The 24588-nt window shown below is 39.6% G+C and overlaps 2 protein-coding genes across 4 annotated transcripts in view; both read left to right on the forward strand.

Annotated features, from left to right (window-relative positions):
• The first annotated feature begins 524 nt into the window (after positions 1 to 524).
• Positions 525 to 4288, forward strand: LOC122887555 (leptin receptor gene-related protein). Its single transcript, XM_044220874.1, has 4 exons — positions 525 to 683; positions 1074 to 1149; positions 2225 to 2408; positions 2639 to 4288. Exons 1-4 carry the CDS (start codon positions 668 to 670, stop codon positions 2753 to 2755), a joined length of 393 nt encoding a protein of 130 aa, XP_044076809.1. The 5' UTR covers positions 525 to 667; the 3' UTR covers positions 2756 to 4288.
• A 2457-nt stretch (positions 4289 to 6745) lies between these two features.
• Positions 6746 to 24588, forward strand: part of LOC122887556 (cAMP-specific 3',5'-cyclic phosphodiesterase 4B-like) — a 51136-nt gene continuing 33293 nt past the window's right edge. The window contains exons 1-3 of one of the 3 annotated variants that reach the window (XM_044220875.1): positions 6746 to 6966; positions 9870 to 9930; positions 21512 to 21665. In XM_044220875.1, the coding sequence (XP_044076810.1) occupies positions 21624 to 21665 (42 nt within the window). In that variant the 5' untranslated portion in view covers positions 6746 to 6966; positions 9870 to 9930; positions 21512 to 21623. Of the gene's footprint in view, positions 7545 to 9869; positions 9931 to 17111; positions 17240 to 21511; positions 21666 to 24588 lie in introns of those variants that run through there. The other 2 variants (XM_044220876.1, XM_044220878.1) reach the window with 2 other exon arrangements.

Genomic DNA, 24588 nt, shown 5'->3' on the forward strand with positions numbered 1-24588 from the left:
GAGCCTATTTGAACTACTTTGATATACTATACTGGATAGGTTAATATGTAACAGGGCATTATATTTTATAAGATGATCTTGTGTTTTGTATATAAAAAGTTAATCAGCAAACTAACTAATAACTACAGCTGTCACTTAAAAGTAATGGAGTAAAAAGACATTTCTATTTGAAACGTAAGGGAGTAGAAATATAAAGTAGCATCAAATGGAAATACTTACAAAATACTACAAAAATTCAAGGCCTTCAGCACAGTACTTAAGTAACTTTACACCACTGATAACACATGGGTGTTCATCAAGCCCCCAGGAACACCGCTGCATAGTCTCGTGCTCCTCGTCACGAGGGATTGCAACAACCGTGGGAGCAAACTGTGTTTGATTGACAGGAAAATCTGATTAATCTGCCCACAGGCATCTAATGATGATGATGATGAGTCGGCAGCACCTGCTGGTGTTCAGGTGTGTCTGCGCGTTCAGTACACGGCTGAAAATGATGTTTAAATCGCAGGCAGACTGCTGAGCTACTGTAGCTTTAAGAAAGTCACCTGATGACTGAAAGGAAAACTGATGGAGGAAGCAGGAAGTTCGTCTACCAAGAAAGAGAGCCTGAGCACGTAAACAATACACAAGAACAGCACAGACGTCAAAGTTTCACGCTTTTTTCGCAATGGCCGGCATTAAAGGTATTTTATTTTATGCGTTCACCACTCCGTTGACAGTTAAGTTCATTAGGTTACGCAGACTTCTTCAGCGTTAATGCTTCAAAAACTTAAGTCAGCCTTGTTTTCAACAATTTGGAGAAGCTTTGCTGAATCATTTCGAAAGCTTCCATTACAACAATGTCCAAGGATGTTCAGATTTGTTACAAGCTATCTAGTTCCATCATTAAGTTATGAACCAGTTTTAAGTTCTAAGTTAATGCTATTTTTCCACAGTAAAACATCTTAAATGTTGACTTAGCATACAAACATATTTTATAGCAAGTGTTACAAGCACAGCGTATTTCAGTTTTGTTTCTTCTTGTAACTGTGGACAAAAGCATTTTTACCAATGTAATGTTTCTCTTGTTTCAGCACTGGTTGGTTTGTCCTTCAGTGGTGCCATTGGACTTACATTTCTTCTGCTGGGCTGTGCGCTGGAACAGTACGGGTAGGTTCTTTGTTTTAACTAAGTATTTATGTTATTGTATGACATAGACTTGACTTAACATGCATTACTGAGGCTTAAAGGGATAGAGATATGAACTACAGCAGTTAACAAAAACAAAACAAAACACATCACTCAAAAATACCCTCAAAGGGGTGCTCCAATAATTTAGTATTGCACATTTCATAAAGTTTAAGTACTTTTAAAGCTAAATTAGGTAATGTATTTCAGAAGTATTTTTTGTTATATTTGTTGAAATTCTCTTTACATCCAGACAACAATAAATCAAATGCTCTGAAACAATTCCAGTATCTGTGGCTGTCGCAGGCCTGTAATAAAACCAGCCAATCATTTCATTCGGGAAGAATGAAATGATTGGCTGGCCTACCTGCCTGTCTACCTGTGCGAACTCAGTCTGTGCACTCACTACAGGAAAATGTGTTTTGAGGGAGTGGCTTTGGAGGGAGGCATGAAGGGAGGGGGTTTGGGATTTTTTCTGTTGGATACTTTCAAAATCTAGCTGTCTCTTGCTATGCCTACACTAGCTTTAAGAGGCAGATTTAAAAAGAATGGTCAAAATCAATGCAGCAGAGACATTCAGTCCTTTAGTATGGGTCAAGATCCAGAAATACTGAATCCTACAATTTCCATAATGCAACTCAATAGCGTCTTTCATTAGAGTCCCCCTGCCCTCTAAATGCCAACTTCTTTCAAACCCCACGCTCCACGCCAGTTTGTAATGCAGGCTTTATGCAAAAGATTTTAAACCTTGCGCCCAAGCTGAGATAACTCTGATGTCATCAGGGTTATTTTTTCAGACTCCTCCAGAGTCATAGAAGATATTCAATGGTTTTTACAGGCAAAGTAATATTTCTCCTGACAGGTAAACTGAGCTTGATTTGTAAAATCTGTGCAGTGCCCCTTTAAAATGTTTCATTCTGTTGTGTATGGTTAAATATTTTTGAGTGGTTGTAATATGTTTTTGTTGAATTTGCACCAGTTTATTTTTAACTGACATGCCGTCGTATGTCATAAAATGTGGACCATCCTTTTAACTGTTCCACACATGTTTTTGTAGGGTATACTGGCCGCTGTTTGTCCTGGTTTTCTACATATTAAGCCCCATGCCGACCTTCATATCCAGACGCCTCAGTGATGACGACTCCTCCAGCAATGCATGCAGAGAGCTGGCCTACTTCTTAACAACTGGCATTGTGGTATCATCGTTTGGGCTTCCTATTGTGCTAGCCCGCACTGGAAGAGTGAGTTTTCTCTACCCATGTTGAAACATTTTGGAAGTTGATTTCCATACAGTAAACACAGCCACTGTCCTTGTGTAGATATGTCTATGCTGTCTGCATTATATCAGTTGTTATAGTATATTTGTCTTGTAATGTATCTTGAGAGATGTACACTATGCCAGCAGTGCGTTGTGAAAACCGAGAAGATTATGGATTTCTTTTTGTTCAGTATGAATATGTTCCTCCTACAGATCATGTGGGGTGCCTGCGGTCTTGTGATGACAGGAAACGCTGTCATCTTCCTCACCATCCTTGGCTTTTTTGTTGTGTTTGGAGGTGGGGACGACTTCAGCTGGGAGCAGTGGTAGAGTGCCTTCAGACAGTGGACAGACAGAAGGACAGCTGGACGGACAGATGGATGGGTGGGTAGGTAGATAGTTAAATGGATAGACTGCAGACTGAGGGGTGTGTGTCCTGCACTCAATGGGAGATGATGTGCGTGTACAATATAGGCTGCAAAATGTCAAATTTACTGGGCATATTTTCAGGCCGTTATTTATATTAGGGGTTTTTATGGTTGGAGACAACACTATGTACCCTATTAATGTGCCTTATGTCTGGGACCAGAGAGACACTGATGCCTATACCCCTCTTCTGCTGTAACCCCATCACAATCCACCTTAGCCTGCGCATTTTAGCTTGTTTCACCTTTGTTTCAACCCCCAAATCACCCTGCTCATTGCAGCTGCGTGCTATTTCATTATGCTTCAGTTAATCAATATCATAAAGGGATCCTAAAGAGTAACTATTGTAATGTACACCACAGTGCTCACTGTATTATCTGTCCTTATTGTTTAAAGGGGAAGTGGCTATACTGAATTATGGCTTGCTTATTATGAGCACTGTTTGCTGTTTTAAAGTATAAAGGCAGAGCAAGTTATCATAATCCATGCTATCTGACAGCTGTTAGTTGTAGGACTCCTAATCAGGTAAAGATATAATTGTGTGGAGATGATGTGTTTGTATGTTTTCATTTTGCTACAAGACTTTAAAGCCTTACTTGTTGTTCTGGTGCAATTGTTTACATTCTCGCCAAAGATCATTTTAGAGTGCAAAAATGGAGCATATTCACCAATGCACTGTGGGTTTTAATCTGTGCTATGCAGCAATATGATCCTCAAAAGCAAACTGAGAAAGCATTTGAAAAAGCACTGTTTAGTAAATATCATACATCTAAGCATCTATGTTCAATTATTGTGTGAACAGACTAGAAAAAGTAACCATATCCATGTTATATTCCTGCAGACGACAAAGAAATTCATACTATTGACAAGAGCATAATACTAATTTGAATCATATTTTTACATGTTGAATGGTAAATACAGTACATGTATTTTTTTAGGCCAAGTGTTTTTGTCCTAAAAGAGAGGGCTTCGCCTGCAAACTCATTCACAAGTGCCTCTCATTCACAGTGTATATTTTGATTAATAGAGAAATCGCTGTGATTTGGTTTTGAGTCCGTATTTTTGTGTTTCATCATCAGGGGCCATTGAAATCTGTAATTGTATATCAATATTACATCCTCATGTTCTATTTAATCCCTGTCAATAACTGACTATTAATGAAGTTCTGAAGTTTGTATCATCAGCCCACTTCATAGACACTATCACAGAAAATTCTAGTTAGTGTCATGTAATTTTTGTTTAATCCTTAAATGCTTTACAAGGGAAAAAATATATAACTGACAAGTTCAATAAAGAAAGTTTGTTCTTTCTATTGTGACTCCCATACCCGCACTTTGAAAACACTAATGAGTGCTGAACAGCTCTCAAAGGTTATTTTACATGCTCCTGACTGCATTTTGTTTTCTAACATTGATTAAAACTCTCTGTATAAACAAATGTACAGGCTCTGTCTTACTGCTGATGATGTGAGGAGAAAAGTGAATCTTACAGTGGTCGGTGAAGTGGATGGAGAACTTTATTTGTCTCCGGGGAGTGGTGGTGGACGATGCATTCAAACAGACACCTGCACACTGTTTAACAGTACAGCAGCAATAGTGACTGTAGCAAACCTCTGTAATGGCCTCCCACGAAACACAGACTGGGAAAGAAGAAGTGGTGGTGTGTGGGTGACTGTGTTTTGGGGGTAGATACATTTCTGTCTGGCCAGACTTTGCGAGGAAACCCTAGGCCTGACCAGAAATTCAGGCGTGAACAGCTGCTAAATAATTTTGATATTTTGTAATATTTAACAAGCAGCATGTAAAACAGCTCCATGTTTTGCTTAGCAGCCTATAATTTTCACAAAAAAAACATCTTTCCGCCTACCTGTCTGTTTTGCTCTTTCCAAAAACTAAAACATCAATATTGAATACAGATCGACAACATTGCCAGTTACTGTATGAGCAAGCTGCATAAAAGAATGATAAAATACGTTATCTTCATTATATTCAGGGTTAAATAGGATGCGACAGAAATCAAGCATGCAGCGGCATACAACTTGAGTGGTTTCATTTCCTTCTCCGTTCACGTGTGTCAAGCTGCCTAACCAATTTGCATGTTAAGCCGAGTTCATTTCCACCACAAACAAAGAGAACCCACACTCTGCAAATTAATTATTATTTCCATAAAAAACATCTGCGCTTCCTGCCTCCAGTGATTGTATTTCACAAGGGGAAGGCACAGCATGACTAACATCCCACAGAGAGGTGAGCGGCGCTTCTGTGTGGAAAGCACTTATGAAGAAGATTTGCAAAGGTGTGTATGTGCAATACACAATGTCTATACTGCATGAAAATGCTTGGTTGTGTCAAGCTTAAGAGATGAGTTGACATCAAAGATTAAAGGGAGACTGTCAGCTAAAAGTTCGCTAAAATTCCCAGAAACCATCAAAATAGCTACACAAAGTTTCAGACATGCTGCTGCATGAAACATCAAGACAGGTGAGAGGTGGAAAGTGAGCTTTGTCGCTGATAGACTTGACTCCCCGTTGGATGTCAGCAGACATTATTCTAATGCTGGGACATCAACATGATGAACAGGGCCAAGTACATGTGTGTGGAACAGTGCCACAGGAAGGGGAGGACACCTTTGTTCACTGGGCTTTCCAAACCAAGTCTGCATTCCTGGGCCCAGTACATGCAAGATGAGGTCCATCAGAACCAGATAGAGGTCTTAAGGTGGCTGTGGATCAAGACGAGCCATCTGTTACCAACATATTTCACGAAGAAAAGCTGGTGATTGACCAACCCTGGTTCAGTTACTTAGGTACGACTGATGTTTAAAGAAACACCCACTACCCTGTAGCTTACATCACTGACGTGAATCAGAAGTTGCACCATGTCCCAAAACCCATAACACGACACCTTAATGGGCTATAAGTGTCTGCTGAGTGAGAAAAACTGCTATAAAGTGATAATGTCATACTGCATTTATACTCAACATGTGAGTGAGACACATTGAGAAGGAATTGAGATGAAGATAACGATGGAGATGAAGAAAGAGAAACAGTTCAGGGACACCCATTCATCTCTGTTCCAGGACAGCTGTTGCCTGGCAACAGCCAAGGCATCAAATTATTCTAAGTCTGGCCTTGAACACTACACGATGCAACACAGTTTAGAGCAACATAACACAGCATATTATGTTGTTGTGCGATACTGTAATGTACAGTGCGCTTCAGCTGCGGTGTGTGCCACACAGCTCAATGCAACACAGCAGCACAACTCTACACAATTTATTGTACACATCCATCAGTATACTTCTGTTTATAGTAATGCCATCTGTATATAATGTCCACAGTACCACTTGTAAAATATTTTCATAATATTGCTCTATCCTGCATTTATGCACATACTTTATATCCTGCACTTGCTTATTGCACTTCTGGTTAGACCTTTCTGGTTAGACAACAACAATGCAACAACACTGTAATATAAAGCACAACACAACAGACATGTCGATCTATAATATTATACTATAATATTCATTTAAAACGTATATGTTATAATGATGTTCTTTGTTTTAGCTTTTTGATCACCACTTGCTTCTGGAATAGCCTGTAGCAGTAACCACGGCTCTTTCTAATGAATGAGCTACACGAGCTGCCCACAACACAGTATATAAAACTTCAGTTTAACTTTGCCTCACAAAAGAAGCAGACAGACAATGTGGATAACGTGCATTACAGTAGCCTAGTTAAAGAGACAATCAACTAAAACACATAAGGAAGTCAATGAAAGACAGAGAGCGGGGAGGAGGGGTGTAGCCTCATTAAACTGGTGAAACAGACTCATCCATACTTTCCTCTGGCTGGAAATGGACGCAGGGCAGGCAGCGGTGGGAATGCAGACTGGGCGTGCGCACTGACAGCCACTGGAAAACGGAAGGATTTGCGTCGTCGGTGTCAAGGCCAATCGATGCGCTCTCGGGGTCGGGAAGGGGAACGAGCGCGAATGGCACAAATGGAAGCTGATAAAAAGGGGCGCGTGATTCCGAAGCGCGGCAGAGAAAGAGGAGACCAGACCACACTGTGTACCACAACCGCGGCAGCGCGCCGGACAGCGGATACACCAGCGGTAAGACTAGACTGCATTTAACCGTCCTGCGAGAGATACAATTAAAATGTCCCTCAATACCTAGCAAACATTTTGACTATGTTTTAATCTTTCTATAGCTTGTACCGACCGTATCGTGGAACAATGGGGTTAACCTGCTCTCGATTACCCGCGCGACATTTTAAAGTTTTGCCACATTTGCAGTACCCATCTAAAGTTAATTACGCTAAAGGATAAGGGATTTCGTTGCTCCAGGGGTTTGCAAAAAATGATGTTTCACGCTGCTCAGGTGGCAGGTTTCCGTCATATAGGCTGTACAGAAGCTTTTCTCGAGGCTGTCCAATATACTGAAGGGTCTTTTGATTCAGTCATATCACGTAGGCTTCTCGTCTGTATGTAGGCTGCTCTTCATCTCTCTCAGGACTCAGCGTTGTGGGCATCTCTCATCTCTCTCTCTCTCTCTCTCAGTCGACTTGTTCAGTTTTGTCAGTATGTGTCTAGTTTGAAACACATTTCCAAACGAGCGATGTGCTGCTCTGGATACAGCCTACACACGTTTGGAGCACTTTCCATGAAGTATGATGATGAGTCCAAACAAGGTAAAATCCATTCGCACTTAGTGTTTTCTCTCACTGCACCGAGAGAGAAGCGAACGGGTTTGAAATATATTGGAGTTTGGGACAATTAAGACGTGGGTGGTAAAAAGGGGAATGTTTGTGTAAATGGTGTGATGGAAAGCCACATTGACACAGTAATGGAGGGACTGCTGGTTTAGTCTATTAACCGAGTGTTTTATATGCCATTACACAATCAATCACTGTCCATTTAGCAATGAAGTCTGAGTTAAATGAGGTCAGCCAAGACTTCCAGAGGAGAAATAGCACTAGTTAGGCTCTTTATTTCACCCTAGAGGAGAAATCAACATCATATTTCTGTTGGGACCTAATGTGTCTGACTTATGTCAGTATAGAGACTCAATATTGACCGTTTTATAATGTGTGTAATAGGGGAGACTGGAGATGATTGTAACAGCTTTGTATTCATAATCTCCGTTTTAGTGATTGTTTGTGCTGAACCTTTTGAACTTAGATTAAAGGTACCACTGTTTGTCAGCTACACTTAACTGCACAATGGGTCATACTGCACATTCAGTGAGGTAATGTATGGAGGAGAAACACAATGTGTTCCACTACTGCAACACTGTTCCAGTATCATACAAGTAGTCATTGTTTGCTGCATAAGGCAATTTTGTGTTTTTGCATAGGTGCAATGAACACAAAAATATGTGCATGCTAAAATATCAGTTAGGATTTTATGTCTAAATGCAGTATTCACAATAAGTGCTAGGTATTGTGAGTACAGTTGAAACAATTCTTAACATCTGTCTTTTAAAATGTGTTTTGTGAACACAAACGCATCCTTTGTTCAGTGTCACACATGTTTTGCATTCAAACTTTCATTTCTTCTTTCATTTACCTTCTTAAAATGTTTCATAATGTGGGTTTGTGTGCAGAATAATTTGGTGCAGCAGAAACATGAAGCTTCTTGAATGAGGATGGGAAGGAAATTTGTATGCATATTGGTCACACCACTGCAGCTAATTTCTGACTGGTCACATGGACAGTGTTACTGTCACCCGCATGTCTCCCCTACTCCAATAATATTCCAACTGCACTGTGATTTATTAACTGTGGGTCTCTATAGGGACTTCTACTACCAGCAGATCAGCTATAGCCAGTAGGCGATATGAAGGGGGATGCCATCCCCCTTGTTAGCAAAATAACCAAAATCCATCCCCCACAAAGATGCTTGTGCTTTGTCTCATAGTGACGCTTCACATTGCTGCTTTTAATAATCGCCACGATCTCGGAACATATGAGACATACTGGTTTTGAACTGTCTGTGGGAAGATTGAACATGTAAAAGAGTCTCTCCATTCTTGATTTAAAAGCTCTGTTTTCGCTGTTTACTTTTTTCTTTTTAGAGCACGACATGTGAAATTACTCTACACTCTTGAGACTTGTGGGCGCTGGCAGTATTTATTTGAATGTCTCCCCCTTTAAAATAAACTGTGTTTCAATTCCTAAAATTAAAAAACACAACATTGATTCATCCCTAGAGTATTATTTCAACATTTTCCCTCTTTTACAAATAATTATTTAGGGCTGTGCATTGGTTTGGCATCGCACACAAGCTCCTTTTATCATGTTACAGTACACCCCTGAATTTCAGAAGTGCACTTCCCTTTAAGCCCAGTTCATAGCATTTCTGTAGTGCGCCTGGTCATGTGGCGTGAACTCTACTGGCCACTGTCCTTTTATTCTCAGTCAGGGCTGAAACAACAGGGCACATATCAATACATCCAGCTTCTTGTCAAAAGGGCTCTGGCTGCCAGACTGATGACTCACTTGTTGGCTGCTTGGTGGCTTTACTGGCGATGTGGCTACTATACTGCCTTTTCTGTTGCTGAACATTGATGTTTCCCTTCCAGCTGATGAATACATGCCGGGTCTGCGATGGCAGACTGGGTGAATGTTTGTCATCCTGGGAGCTGTGATTAAAAACAAACAGCTGTTTGTGAATACACAAAGCATTGTGTGCGTGTGTGTGTGTGTGTGTGTCTATGTGTTGGATGGTAATCTGAACGGTGATTGTAATAACAGTCATCTATTTAGAGAACCATAGCAATTGTGCTGGATTCCTAATGTGGAGAGGAGGAACGCATCAGCTTTTACACTTTACAGGACAACTCTGACCTATCAAAATTGTTTTATATATCTACTATTAACTATTGTGAAGTCATGTGTAAATATCTCTATGTTCCCCTTCTATTGTAATATTGTCAAGGGTCCTTGTTGCTGATGTCAGTTTTTTGCTGATATGTGATCTGTGAAATTGTAATCCATACATTGTTTGTCTTTCAGGCCAACAGTCTGCTGACGTGAATTCCCACTCATCCTCCCACCACTGGCTCAAGGAGAAGCTGTGAGTACACTTTTTTTTAGCGTCTGGGTGGGAATATTGTGGTCAGAATCAGTTTCACAGCAAGCCTTATTGCTGACTAAGGAGTGTATAAGATTTCTTCATTGGTTTTCAAGCTTTATTATGGAGCTATTGGCTGAATCATTTTTAGTAAGTCTACATTACAGAACATTGGTCAGTATAAAAGATCCTTCCTTGCATTTGTACCACTTGACCACTTTCAGATTGCGAATATGTATGAGTGTGATTGCTAGCGTGAATGAATGTAAGGCTGAAACGACTAATATTTGATTGACAGCTTGTCTATGTCTTAAATGATAGAAAACTGAATATCTTTGGGTTTTGGAACGTTGGCTGAACAAATCAAGCAACTTGAATATGTCGCCTCCGGGAAATTGTCATTGGCCTTTTTCACTTTTTATAAACTCAACATTTAATTGAATAATCAAAGAAATAATGGAGTTGCAACCCTAATATTGATATAGATACAAGTGGTGAACAGGAAGTGGTAGGTGTATGATGTGTAGTTCATAGGCCCAACCAGTCGCTCCACAGCAAGGTATACAAAAGCCACCCTGTGTGTAAAAGAGGTGGTGGATCATATTGATTTGTTCAATTCAAGCTCAAGTTTATCTCCAAAGAGCATAGATCAAAGCTGCACACTGATTCATTTCTGTCTCAGCTGTCATCTGAAGGATTTATAGCCATGTTGACATGGAGGTTGCCAATTGGTGATACTCACCAAAGGCTCTCTCTGTGCCCTAAATCCTGCAGACTCTGCAAAGCCTTCTGTCACCTTCTGTTAAGCCAGAGATATACTTGCTTTAAACTGTGCGTTCTTGTGTGCGTGATGGCTGCCTCGCACATCCTGCGTCCGTTTTGGAGCGTTGGTTGTGCACGTCGTCAGAAATTCACACTACGAGATGCAATATGCACATGAACGGTAGGGGCAGTATGGGGATGTGACAGGGTCAGTAGGCACATCAGTTTTGTTTTTTTTTTGTTTTTTTTACGACATAATACAATTTTTTTGTTCTCTCAGGTGACCTACTGAATCATTATTGAATGTGTAGCACGTTGCTTTTTTATTATTGGAAAAAGTGATAATTTCAGGCCTAACTATGAAATCAAGCACTTTTTTGTTCTATCAGCAACCTACTGAATGTTTATTGAACTTTACATAATATATGTGTGCCTGTGCTGTTTACAGTCATTCAAATAAAAATGTACTTAATGAATTGTAGCACCATTTTTTTTAAATCTTAACTTGACTGTCCAAAAGAGATCCTGGATCCTAATAATTACAAGCGCTGAAACTACTGTACTAATGTAGTGTGCCTCGCTGGAGAACACTGTCCTGAAAGGACACCCTCCCTGTGTCCGTCTGAAAATCGTTCCTCAAGCCGTTCCACACCTCACTGCCGCTTCCACTGTTTAGCAGTGAGATTGGTCCCTGTTATAAAGATAATGAATAGTGATGAGATTGCATTTTTTCATATTAAACCTAATAAAATGAAGAATGGTAATGCATTAACAATGAATGACACAAATATGGCATACAGGATAATATTGCCCATTCTTTTCATTAATCCCCTTTAAATGTCATACTTGATTTGTGTTACAATTGTTTGGGTGTAATACACTCACCTGAATATGGTCGCATCAAGTTGACCTGGAAAGGATTCATCTGCTTCAAAGACAGCGGGGCTCAGGACTTCACTCCCAGGTAGAGCAGATGGAGGTGGCAGGGGAAGCTTGCCCTGGATAAGCTGGGATCCAAAGGCACTTCTTGAAAACACCCCAGCATCACTGTCAAGGCCGTATGCCCCTATGTCCACAACTGTAAACTTGTACCTGACATCACATACACCCATCAGGATGAAACTGAAGTATCCTTTGTAGTTGTAGAAGGAACTTCCGCTGTTGGCTGGGGCATGGACTCTGATGTGTTTACCGTCTATTGCCCCAACACAGTTGTAGGGTTGCAGTGGTATACCGGTTTTCATGGTATACCATGGTATGAAAATTGACAGTTATCATACCATGTACATTTGCTTATCTACGGTGAATTCTACCGTAGTGTTAATGTAAACTTCAAAAATATATATATATATATAATATAATATACCGTGGTACCGTAAAGCCGTGATATTTTCTGAGACGGTAATTGTACCGTGAAAATCTCATACCATTGCAACCCTGTTTGTGGTTCCACAAACAGCAGAAATCTTTATGGATCTGCTTCCACCGATCTTCGTTGGGGAAAGCCACCTCATCCTTCAGAGCAGTCCATATAGCTTTGCTGACTTCTCTGACTATACGTCCAAATGTAGCTGGTCCAAGTTTGTAGCTCACTGACAAGGCTTGGTAGCTGATGCCTGTTGCTAGAAAGCAGAGGGTGACGGCAAGCCGCTCTGCTGAACTTACTGGCTCACTGTGTGTTGTGGTGTATATAATCAGCGGGCTAATCCGACAGAGCAACTCTTCAAACATCCAGGTAGATGCTTGAAATTGGTGGTCTTTCTCCTCATCAGTTTCTTGCATTGGCAGAACGAGACAAACACACACACAACATGCTTGACTTAGGGGCTTTACATACAATCTGTGATGGCTCCGCTGTCCGCTTTCTTAATCTGAGAATTAAGAAAATTGTAACCTCCTCCAATGTTGCCATGTTTATTGTTTTCATCATGGAAATCCAGAAGTTCTAGAGTCCACCCTCTAGTGTAATCCTCCAGTAACACGCAAGGTACATAGGCAAGTATGTAAACAATTTCGTTCACAACACAGCCGGTTGTCTATGTGAACACACACAAGTATACCTCCAACCTTATAATTCACCTCAAAAGCTTTAATCATGTAGCTGGCAATGGAAAGTTTTGTCTAGTGAATGGATAACTGATGAAGTGCAGACACAGACAGTACTTCAGTTACAATACTTAAACGGGCATTAAACAGGGCGACATGAATACAATGGGGTAATTAGTATATGTGTGTGTGGGTGTTTGAATTTTACAGAATGGCACTCCCTCTTAATTATTGGGCTTTTTCGACAACTCCAATCAAACAGTGACTCATCCAGAGTTACAATTCTCATTTCTTTCTTTTTCTCTTAAATGATTTGATAGGTCTCTGTCTTAGCGCAGTAGCACAGCACTAAAAGCTCATGATTAATCAAGCATTTATTCACTTCTTTCATCTAATGATCAGAAAGGAAAAAGGACAGTGTCTGTGATGAATGCTGAGTATGACCAAAGGAGTACATTATGGTTAGAAGTGTAGTAGAGGAGGCTATTTATACATCATTATTACTTTACAGAGATGTAGTTAATCTTCGTTTAATCCAGATATGCTAGTACGAAATGGGACCTTATCAATATTCTATATTTGTTTGCTAAATTCTAAACCAATTAAAACAGTTTGTAAGACAACAGAGCAGGAAATCTTGCCTGGGTCCAGACCTATGAATCCGTCCACTCCACCGAGTTGACTGATTCTGGTCTGACATCATGACATGAAACAACAGTTTCTCAGTTAAAAAGCGATTGATCCCGTGAGCACCGCGGGGGGACTAACACCGTTGTCAAGCTGTTGTCAGGCTGTGCGCTATAGACAAGATAGATGCTGCTATCGAGGCTGTTCTAATGTTGGCATGGCTACGCATCAGTGTCGACTTAAAATGATGTTAGATTCGGGTGGATATGTTGGTCTCTAGTGATTGGTTAGGGGAAAATGTAATCCCCCTCCCCCATGGAAATCGGTTGGAGTGGAAGCAGTGTCAGACTGAAGATGTGAATGAGTTGACAATTCTGTCTGATATCAGGCAACGGGAAATCAGTCTGCTTCTACCAGTTTTTGTAGTGTCAGATTAAAAAAAAAAGCGATTTACTTTATTAGGGATGATATTTGCAATGCCAACATGACAAACACATGGTGTGACAGCAGAACAATCCTAAAATGGTCTAATGTGGCCCAGTGGCAGCAGGCTCCCAGAGTCTGGCCTGGCCACTCTCTCTCTGTCTTTGTCTCTCTCTCTTTATGTCTGTACAGAAGGGCAGTGGGTTCCCTGCATGTGGCCTCCACAGTGACGTCACCTTTCAGTTGCCACAAATTGGTTTGTTGTTTCTCTCCCTCCTCAGCAAACTCCTCTCAGCCTTCACTCGTCTCAAAAGTTCATTTCTGCTGGAATCTGCTTCACTGCAATGAATGCAAATACAAACAACCAAGTTTCCACTGTGACTTGGTTTTGATTTTTCAGTGACAAGTAATCTAAGTTGACAAGTGTTGATTGGCATTTTTTTTTTCAGTCACAGAGCTCATATGGCTTCGGGGTGAGCAGTTAAAAACATTGTAAAACTGTTGAATGATGTTTGATAGGTGTCAACTTAAATTACATGAAAGAAGAAATTATGTTGACGTTTACATCCTGAGAGTTAAATAAACATAGACAATTTTGCTTTACGTTAACACTTTTATAAACACATCACCTTCCTTCCTGACAGTCACGGTTTGCATCTCTCTGTCTCTCATTGATTGTCCCTTCACTTCCCTGTTGTTTCCCTGATGTCTGGTATGATATGACTGACCTATACTGGTTTGAGGAAATTCAACAAATTAGATTGTTTTTTTTTTTTTTTTAATTTTACCAGGTTCCTCCTTGTTGCTGAGGGTAGCCTAATTCAAATCACAGTAACATTAGCTCAGGTGACGTGCACCTGATCTCTCTCTCTCTCTCTCTCTGACCAAAAAATCTGATTTAAAATGCATCCAAAATAATTTAAGCTAGAGCCCGACCGATATGAGATTTTTTAGACCGATACCGATTTTAGAGGGGAAACATTCACAGATTACCGATATGGCTGCCGATATAGTGATTTAAAAAATAAAAAATAAATGGAGCTGGAATGAAAATAGACCTTTTCTGTGTGGATTTTGCACCGACTTTGCACCGACATGCCTATGCAAAGGTACTCAGAAGGCTGCTTTCTTAAACAACTAACTTTATTAAAGAATATTTCAGTTAAATATTCTTTAACATGTTATATAATTGAACATATACATTGTCAACCAATTCTAGAAAAGAACACTGAGAAAATAAAGAATAAATAAAAATAAATAAATATCAGTACTGTTCAGAATCAGTTAATTGCTGAAGTAGCATGGAAATACTCAAATAAAGTTCAAGTACCTCTAAACTGTACTAAAGTACAGTACTAAATGTACTTATTTACATTTCTCCACTGCTCTCTACTAAACTACATATTCTCTACTCTCAAGCTATGAGATTCATGCTGCAGCTTTGTTCCAACACGTTTTTCTTGCTTATCAAAACATCTCATCTGTAGTAATATTTTGCTGTTAATGTAACGGTCACAAACAGTAACTCTTGGTTCGCTGCTGTCGATAAACAGCGCCTCTTTTATAAACGTTCAGGGGAAATATTCAATGTATCCTGTGAAAAAACAGGCTCCTGACGTTATCTATTTACTTTCCAGCATCGCATCTCACCATCTAGGTAAAAACATAGCATGAAGTCAACACTCAACAGACTCAAACCACCACCGCATCGTCGTCTGCTGAGCTGCAGAATGATGATGAGATGCTCTGACGCTAACCTTTTAATCTGCTACTGACTGACAAACTATAGCTGGCTAGCTACCTCGCTAATACATACAAACAATTGTGATAAGCATAAGTGACGGTTGTCAGGGACAGGGTTATATTAGAGTTATATTGAAAGGTGAAAACGGTCGCTTCATTGTTTACTTTACAGTTTAATTTTTGTGCTGGTTTATAGTTGTAAGCATTAGTGAGGTGGCTGTTACATTTCATGACACCAGCTGTATTTTACTGATATACCGGGAGTTCTTGAGTTTGCTCATGTCACACTGCTTACCACTGTAGTGACAGCGCACTCTGCTGGATAAACTTTGTAGTGACACCAATATGTTAACAAATATATTGAAAATAAAACAGTTTTATATCAGCTCATATTGGATAACATATACGCAGATACTGGTATATCTGCGATAGGCCAATATTGGCCGATAAATCGGTTGGGCTCTAATTTAAGTGTGTCCTCCTACTCATTCATCTAACAGTTGTTCTCTTTTTCTGCAGCTGCTACATCTAAAATAACTTTTCATAGAGTATATTGCAAAACAAATTAAACAAAAGGCTGCACGCCACAGTATCATGTTAAATGGACTAATGACAGCAAATACAACAAGCGCTGTTTTTTATGCCACTTATGCTGTAATACTGTAAGTACCTTGTAGCTGTGTAATTAAAAGAAGGCGAGAGTTTGAAGACTTTGCCTTTAGGCAACTTATTTTGTGCCCTGGGGTTCAAAAGAGACGAGGCCTAGCTTATTCTTCTTGGCTTATACTTTGTCTCCTTTTTCTTAACCTTCAGCTACAATATTAGACATGACAAATAAACAATAAAATGTTTAAATGCTTTCGAAATGCAACATGCCATCAGTAAAATGATCCCAGTGTAGATGCAATATGATAAAATACTGAAGCCTTATCTTTGAGCTAACTATAAAGTGTAATACGGTGTAGTCCCTCATTCGTCCAGGAGTGTTCTATCGTAGAAAAGGTTTCAGTCGTAGTCATCTGGACACTGTTTTCAGAATCAAGACGTTTCGGCTCCCATTGAGAATGACTTCCGGATGGGAGCCGAAACGTCTTGATTCTGAAAACAGTGTCCAGATGACTACGACTGAAACCTTTTCTACGATATAAAGTGTAATGGTGACTTTGGCCGATTCCTCAGTGAGGTGCATTTCAGTTCCCAGCAGTCCTTTCAGTGAGAACCCCGGCTATTGTTTTCAAGGTCAGAAGGAGAAACTGTTATGTCATAGATATATTTCTGAGGTGATAAAACAAGATTTCACACTCTCTTTTATTTGATCATTATAGTTTAGCTCAGTGTCAGAAAATTACCCCAAAGCTTTTTTGAGAGGATGTGACAGACAATGTTTCAAAGTATATCTGTAGACACTGAACATCAATGACTGGAAAGCAATTTTTTAAACTGATATAGATGAGTTATGTCATCAGTGGACATGCTATGTGCTCAAATTGCAGTTACCACGGTGTGAATAAAGTAGGTGTGGTGTTGCTTAGATTGAATAAATGTGGGCGGGCCCATCAGACAAACAGGACCTGCTGCAGTTCTGTCAACAGCTGTCGTGTCTTGTGACCAGCGTAGCTTCCTTCTCCATTTAGCACTCAGTTTGATGAGTGAGTACTTGAAGCTTTACATAGAATACAGATTCATTTTCCTCTGAAGGGATCAAAGCTGGGTAAGTTAAGTCAATTTGCAAGTACATTGTATGTTCTTTGATTTTTATTCTTAATGGTTCCTTCCTTTAACAGAAAATCTGACTTTTCTGGGTGTTAATGAGTGACCACTGTAAAGTTAATTCATCATTGTTGTGGCACACAGATGGCTTTTAAAGCTGTCATTGTCGGACTAGAGAGTAATTGAATGTAATATTAACGCAGTTCCACTCATGATTTCTTGAGCCTCCTTTGTTTTGGCACCACAAAAGCCACCTTTGTGTGGGTGTCCAGCGATTTTAAATATATGACGGCTACTGACTCACCCGCCACAGCTCTCCATTGTGCAGGAACGCTGTATGACATAGTTTGAATGGTCAGATGGGAAAATTTTCTCACTGCTGCCAGCAATCAAGCAGCTTGCATGCCTTGCTGACCTCTGATGTAAAATATGTGAGAAAAGTGCAAACATTGGTTGTCATGATAGCATTGTACATGCTGTCAGAGCATTAAGATTGTGTTGGATGATAGTAGATATCATATAAAACAGATACCCTCAATATCCATTTATCCATCCATTATCTATATATGATATGGTGATGTCTCTTCCAGCATACACAGGGCAAAAGGCAGGGAAAGGATCTGAACAGGTCACTCGTCTATCACATACAAAAGCCCATTCACTCTCAAATTCACACCTGCGGGTAATTCACGTTTTAAGTTCACTTTTCTTTGGATTGTGACAGGAAACAATAGCACCAGTGGGAAACCACACTACACACAAAACCACTAAACACATTAACCACTTAGTTATTTTTACTATTTATCAATTGGCTGATTATGTTTTTGAATTATCAATTCATTATTTGGTCTATAAAATGTAAGAAAAAAGTGGAATAACGCCTATAACAATTTCCCACAGCCCAAGGTGGTGTCTTTATATAGCTCATCTTGTCAGCCCAACAGTCCAAAGCCCAAAATGTGAAATACTCACTTTTTAGAAGCTGGAACCAGTTAATGTTTGGCATTTATGCTTGATAAATTACTTGAATGATAAATCAATTGTTGCCAATTAATTTTCTGTCAGTCCACTAATACATTAATCATTTCAGCCTAGTACTATACTCATACATACTTAATTCATAACTTTTTAAGCACCCATGCTTAGTGGAACAAAAAATAGCCTTAAGGCAAAGTCTGTACATGGCCTTTGCAATGTCCTTGAGTTGTAAATTAAGCAAAAGCAGTCTGCTTTAGTTTGTTTTGTTCCCTATTGCAGTGATGATATATGCTCAGCACATGATCCCTGGTGTTCTCTTCAAAATCCAAGCCAAATCCTTACAATCAGCATCTCGAGTGCTGCCTCATGACACATCAACAACCAATTATTTGTAGAGGTACAGGCATCCACCATGGGGATGACCTATTGCTGGGGTTACAGAGATAAGAGGTTACTTGAAGCTTGTTTCTCTGAAAAGTGGAGACAGTAGTGCATTTTCAATCCAGTGCCTTTCATCCAATGATCTTCTTTGTTTTGAGTGGTCTCTTGGGTATTAGGTTTAAATGCTCTTCAGAGTCTCAATCTCATTTCTTCCCTGGATGTATTTACAGAGCCTTAACCTTTTCACAGAAATGCTGAAAGCAAGGAAAAGGCTTTACTCGAAAATAATTTTGTTACACACATTTCATTTCATTTCTTTTAAAAGGCTTACTGCGAAAATATATTTTTTTCTTGGTAAATTATTCCATATAAGGTTTCTTGTAGATAGTAAGCTTCTAAGATGATCACTGGTGTGTCCTTACAAAGTGCTCATCCATGTGCTATCAGTTTTTGTTTGAAATGTACTACATAAACGCTGAAAATTATTCAAAACAAGGCAAATCATTGGCAAAAGATCAGAATGAAAAGCAAGCAAGTTAGTAAGCCCAGTGCAATATTAGTATCAGTGCTACAATATGTATAGCCAGACAGTATGCTACAAACGGAGAGAATGACAAAATAGTGGCTGAAATTATTTGTTGATTAATTGATTAGTCAATTGACAGAAAATTATTTGACAACTGATAATTGTTTATGTTGTTTATAAAGCAAGAAGTCCAAACATTTCTCTGTTTTAAATCAATTTAATATCGACTGTTGGTCGAGCTAAGCAAGCAATTTGAAGTTGTCACCTTGGGCTCTGTGAAAGTCTGATGGCTTTTTAAAAAAAAAAAAAAGTAAACTATTTTCTGACATTTTTTAGCCAAAACAGTTAATCAATTGAGTCAACAGATTAATGGAGAATTAAAATCATTATTTGCAGCCCTACAAAATAACATGAAAACATATCAATTAAATTCGAAGCTGGCAGTGTAACCAACTGACTGAGTAAAAAAGTGACATGAATTGGATAATACAGTGGCATGGTTAACAAACATTTCTGTCAATGTAATTTACCTGTTTCATTATGGAACTGGAACTGTGTCTATAAAATTCCACTGAATTTGGAGTGTGTATCCTTGGTGTTGATGATAGGGAGATGCAAATACTAATCTGTCAAAGACTTTGTGAGTAGAAGTCTCAGATCTGTTTCTATTCAACATTACACCATCCAGGCTTTGGAACAGTGTTGTACAGTATTGTGTTGCCGGGAACTGTGATGTTTTCCTCACACTTGTCAAATCCCTGGAGATACCACTACCTTCGAAAACTATCTTTTCAGGCACAGAAACAAACAATTAAATAGTGTATGTCACCTGAATTCAAAATAAGTGGTCTCCCCGAGACAACTCTCCTAACTGCTTGTTACAAAATATAACACAACTACACAGTTACAGTTTATTGAGCCTTTTGGGTATGGTGTACATAGTGTAAGTGCTCCCTAGTGTCTCAGATGGCATAAGGACACACTGACCTTTCTGGACCTTTCCTCTGATCATTTGTGCTAATAGTCTTAGAGCTGCCATCATGCCATATGTCCAGTGCTTTGATTCATGACCAAATACCTGCAAAACTAGCCTAAGCTTTACTTAACATGATGAAACTTGAATAGTATAGAGTATGGCAGTACTAGGGCATATAAATGACACTGAGAACTACTTGGACTGATACTTGTGCTCATATTGGCCAGTCTACAGTCTACTAGTCTTACTCATGTTTTCCAAAAAAACTGGCATAAGCACAGCGTAAGGCATTCAAATACATAACATAAATAATTGGCTATTTCACGATCAATTTTTCTATCTACAGTACAGTACTTTTTCTGGTTATGGTCTACCATCTACTTGAAACCTTTAAAATATCATATCATGAAGTATGAAGAATTTGAATGGTGTTCATGTGAAACCTATAATGGACAAATCTATATATTATTGAGAACTTTTTCCTCCTGCTGAGATTTGAACCAGCAGCTGAAGAGTTATCTTACAGATCCTCAAAACACAAAATCCTTGTGTGATCTGCTGTCATTTCACCTCTCATACAATTTTTGGAAAGCTACAAACAAGATTGGGTTGTTTGTGCAGCTGAGAAATTCTCTTTTCATGTCACTTGACTTGGCAGCAGCTGGAAAGCACTAACAACAGCCTCCCTCACCAGCAGTCCTACACTGACTTTAACACAAGGACATGGTGCTTGCCAAAAATGGGGTAATATTGGGTGGACACAGGGGCGGATCAATAGTGACATGGAAAATATCAATTTATTTCTGTCACATAGATTAGTCACTCATGTCTGGCTGTTGGTGGTTTTCCATGGTAACTCCAGTGGTAATTCTATAATTAATGAGTGTACAGTCACTGCATTTCGAACAGGCTGGCAGACGGGACTGGACTAAAAGACGTTCAGGCACATACAGGTATTTCAAACAAGGTATTTCTAAAAGTAAGGTATCAAAAAAGTATTGTTTTGGTATTGATATCGAACATGACACATAATGTTATTGTAAATAATATTGAAAAAGTGCCAAGCTGTTCTATTTTATACCTGTTTTTTCTGCCTACAAGGTGTGTTTCCATTCATTTCACTACAGTATGAATGTCTGCTTGTACAAACTTGTAACTGCTGAGATAGGTAATCCATCACAGTTCATGTAATGTCTGCTTTTTTTGTCAAGGTTTTATAATGCAGTGCGTAATGCAACGCTGTGTAGACTTGTCAAATTACTGCACACACAACTGTATTGCCAAGTCAGAACAATAACCTAAGTCTGGCAATAATTGAGACATGATGATGATGATGACTGTGAGGGAGGCAGAATAACTTTTGGAACTGGTTACTTTATCAATGCCCCCTCCTCTCTCCTTCACATATGCAGGCGTACTGGTGAGGCTGCCCAGAGCAGGAGAAGCACGAAAGAGCTGCGTTTTCCGAGAGAGGATCAGAGACGGCGAGAGAGAGAGAGAGAGTCTGGCTGAACGTCCCTCAGGATGAAGAAAAGCAGTAGTGCACAGGGGGTTACACCAAGCGATGTAAGTATTGATTTTTCCTACCGTCCATCTGTGCAACCATGAATCCAACCATGCATTCATTACACAGCCACTCGTGATTTCTTTTTATCTGAAATTCCGCATCTCTCCTCTAAAGTTTACAGCCTAATTCTGCAGTTTGCACAGCTACTGTAAATTTTGTAACGTTTGCCTTTCCACTGTTTCCCTCCGAACAAAGATACAGTGAGCTCTAGTGGGAACACACTCAGGCAGCAAGGTGCAGTATGTTTGTGTGGTGGTCGGTGACTCATAAACAGATGACTGTACTGTACACAACAGACCGCTATCCGGCAGGACACGCCGCAGAGAGCGAGATGGTGTGTGTGTGTTGAAACAGAGACGGGGGGGGGAAGGACACTGTGTTGTGTTGTGTGTGTGTGTGTGTGTGTGAGAGAGGGAGAGTTAGGAAGATGATAAAGAGAGTTGAGGAGTGATGCAGAGTTTAGAAGAAGGAGGCAGAGCGGGAAGAGGAGAAAAGGTGTTAAAAGCCAGTTCACACCAGGAGACATTTAGGGCATTCACTCAATGGAAACATGGATGAGAGGAGGAAGGACAGAGATCTGACAGAGAGGCCCATCTGTTTCTCTTCCACGCCACCGGTGTTTATGACTGGGCAGGCAGGCCAGATCATTTACTTTGACACTGTCCAAGAGGAGCTCAGAGGCCAAGCTACATCCTGGATGATGAAAGTTTTCCTGCTGTGCCTCCATCACCCTCTAACCCCCGTAGAATTCATAACTGGCTAGTTACTGAAAATGTATGGTAATGTAAAAATATTGTAAAACTTGTGTAATGGTGTTCATGTCGCATGTCTTTCAAAGAGGAAATACACAATTTAATCCAGTAGAATGGCCAGTAATGTCAGGGATGATTAATGGTGATTTTTACTTACATGCCAGCAGTGATTTTGCTAATAGCAGACACATTTCTCAAAAGGTTGGCGTCTCATTTTGGAATGAAAATAAATTAATAGCACCTAAAATGCTTATTGCACTCTGCTGGCAGGAATGTTTGTGCAGGCCTCTTTAAGGTTTCTGTATTTCAGTGTACTGTAATAGATAGTAATACTACTTTCAACAGCTTTCATGTTTCTCAGTAATTCCTGTAGTATTTCCCAAAGACAAAGAAAGATACATGTGAGGCACTGTAATAGCACCAGGGCAAAACAGTACCTCTTTATATGTCAGCGTTTTATTTATTTTGGTTTATTGACAACGTTCTAATATATTTAAAATAAAAAATGCAACATATCAGACTTTGTTGTGGATAGAACAATTAAGTCCTGGACTTATTTCTATCATTGCCCTTGGTGTTTACGCAGTTCATCAACCTTTTATCAAGATGGAAACAGGTATTCAATGTCTGACATTAAGATATATTAAACACAATCCTAAGAACTAGAAAACTGAATCATATGAACAAATAATAAACATTTTTCAGAAAGCAGACAAAGTAAAAGTAAAAAGAAATCATATCAAAAAAGACAGCGGTTGTGTGACATGTGACAAGAAATTACAGTATATGTATGTTTTATGTATTTTATCATGGTTATAGAAGCTCAAAGTCAAGACATCTGCTATTTTACATCACTCAACACCCTTGAGTGTCCATCTCCCACATTTCATTCAGATTCTATAGCTTCTTAATAATTAAAGCAGTGTTTGATTTTTTTATTTTTTGCCTCCTAGATTCAATAATTCAGGCACCACATACTGTTAGAGCCTGTTGTCTCATTTGTATCACCTTCTTCAAAAAGGCTTTTTGGAAGTATCCCAGAGAACGCTGGAGTTGTTTAGGCTCTGCGGCCAAGAAAGGCCTTTCATCTTCATCGAGAAAACACCCACTCCGCCTCTGTTTGACACTGGAGCTACACTACCTCCGTTTCAGACTCAGTATTGTACCTTTCATCTCAGTTTCTGTCCTTTTATGACCATGTTCCGGCACATATGATAAATCCAGGTTTCTAAATTTACTGTTGTTTTGAATTCTAAAATTATCATCATCCTTATCTTACTCCTGGTTTATATACAGGGGTGCACAAGAAAATCAGCAGTATTTCCTCCTTCAAATGCCATTCGGACCACGGACATGGGATCAATGAAGAACTAGAATTACATGTCCAGATGTCAGCGTTGCAATCAATAAAAAAATTATGAATAATTCTGCTGTGAAACAGCAATGGCATTGTGACATATTGACAAGAGACTATTTGGATCTCTGCTTAATGTTTGATCTGGGGCTGTTTCCACTTACGCGATCACTCTTGTCAAACAGAGACGTGTGAATAGATTTATGTTTTGCCAGATTTAATTTTCACCCCTTTTTCCTGGGACAGGAAGAATGTGTCTTAAAGAGACAGGCACAATAAATCAGACAAATTGCATTTCCTAGTGGGAGCAGGGGCGTCAGCAGAGCTGTGTTTGCCGACTATCAGAAAGGAAGGCAGACCCCCATCTCTCTGTGGTTTCTAACGGTCTCCTCTGTTTACTTTGTCCTCCCCTCTCTCATTCAGAAACTCTCCCTTCCCTCTATTTTGCAGTTTACTCTCATTCATGTTTCTTCTTTGCTTCCCAATTGGCATGTGCCTGCCATTACTGTTTGTCACTTTCATTGGAAAGAGGAGGTGGGATGACTTCCTCTTTCTCTCTGTTGGCTTCTCTCCCTTTATTTCTCAGATCGCTGTCAGCTCTCTCCCTCATCATGTGACACCACTCCGTCTCACTCCACTCACTCACTCATTAATTAGAATTTTGTAATTTTTCCTTTTGACCTTTCATCTCTTACAGTACACTGTCGTTTTTAAATTTCAGAGAGGATCTCTCTGTCCATGATAAGGAGCCAACATGGACTTGAATCGTTGTACTTTTCTTTAGATATCAACTGTTTGATGAGTACTTACTAGAGC

Source organism: Siniperca chuatsi, linkage group LG13 (genome assembly GCF_020085105.1).
Source record: "Siniperca chuatsi isolate FFG_IHB_CAS linkage group LG13, ASM2008510v1, whole genome shotgun sequence".
NCBI classification, from domain to species: Eukaryota; Metazoa; Chordata; class Actinopteri; order Centrarchiformes; family Sinipercidae; genus Siniperca; species Siniperca chuatsi.

Excerpts from the sequence above, each read along its gene's own strand:
- LOC122887555 (XM_044220874.1), top strand. Across the intron at positions 1,150-2,224 it reads TGTGCGCTGGAACAGTACGG|GGTATACTGGCCGCTGTTTG; the intron begins GTAGGTTCTTTG and ends ATGTTTTTGTAG. Across the intron at positions 2,409-2,638 it reads TGCTAGCCCGCACTGGAAGA|ATCATGTGGGGTGCCTGCGG; the intron begins GTGAGTTTTCTC and ends TTCCTCCTACAG.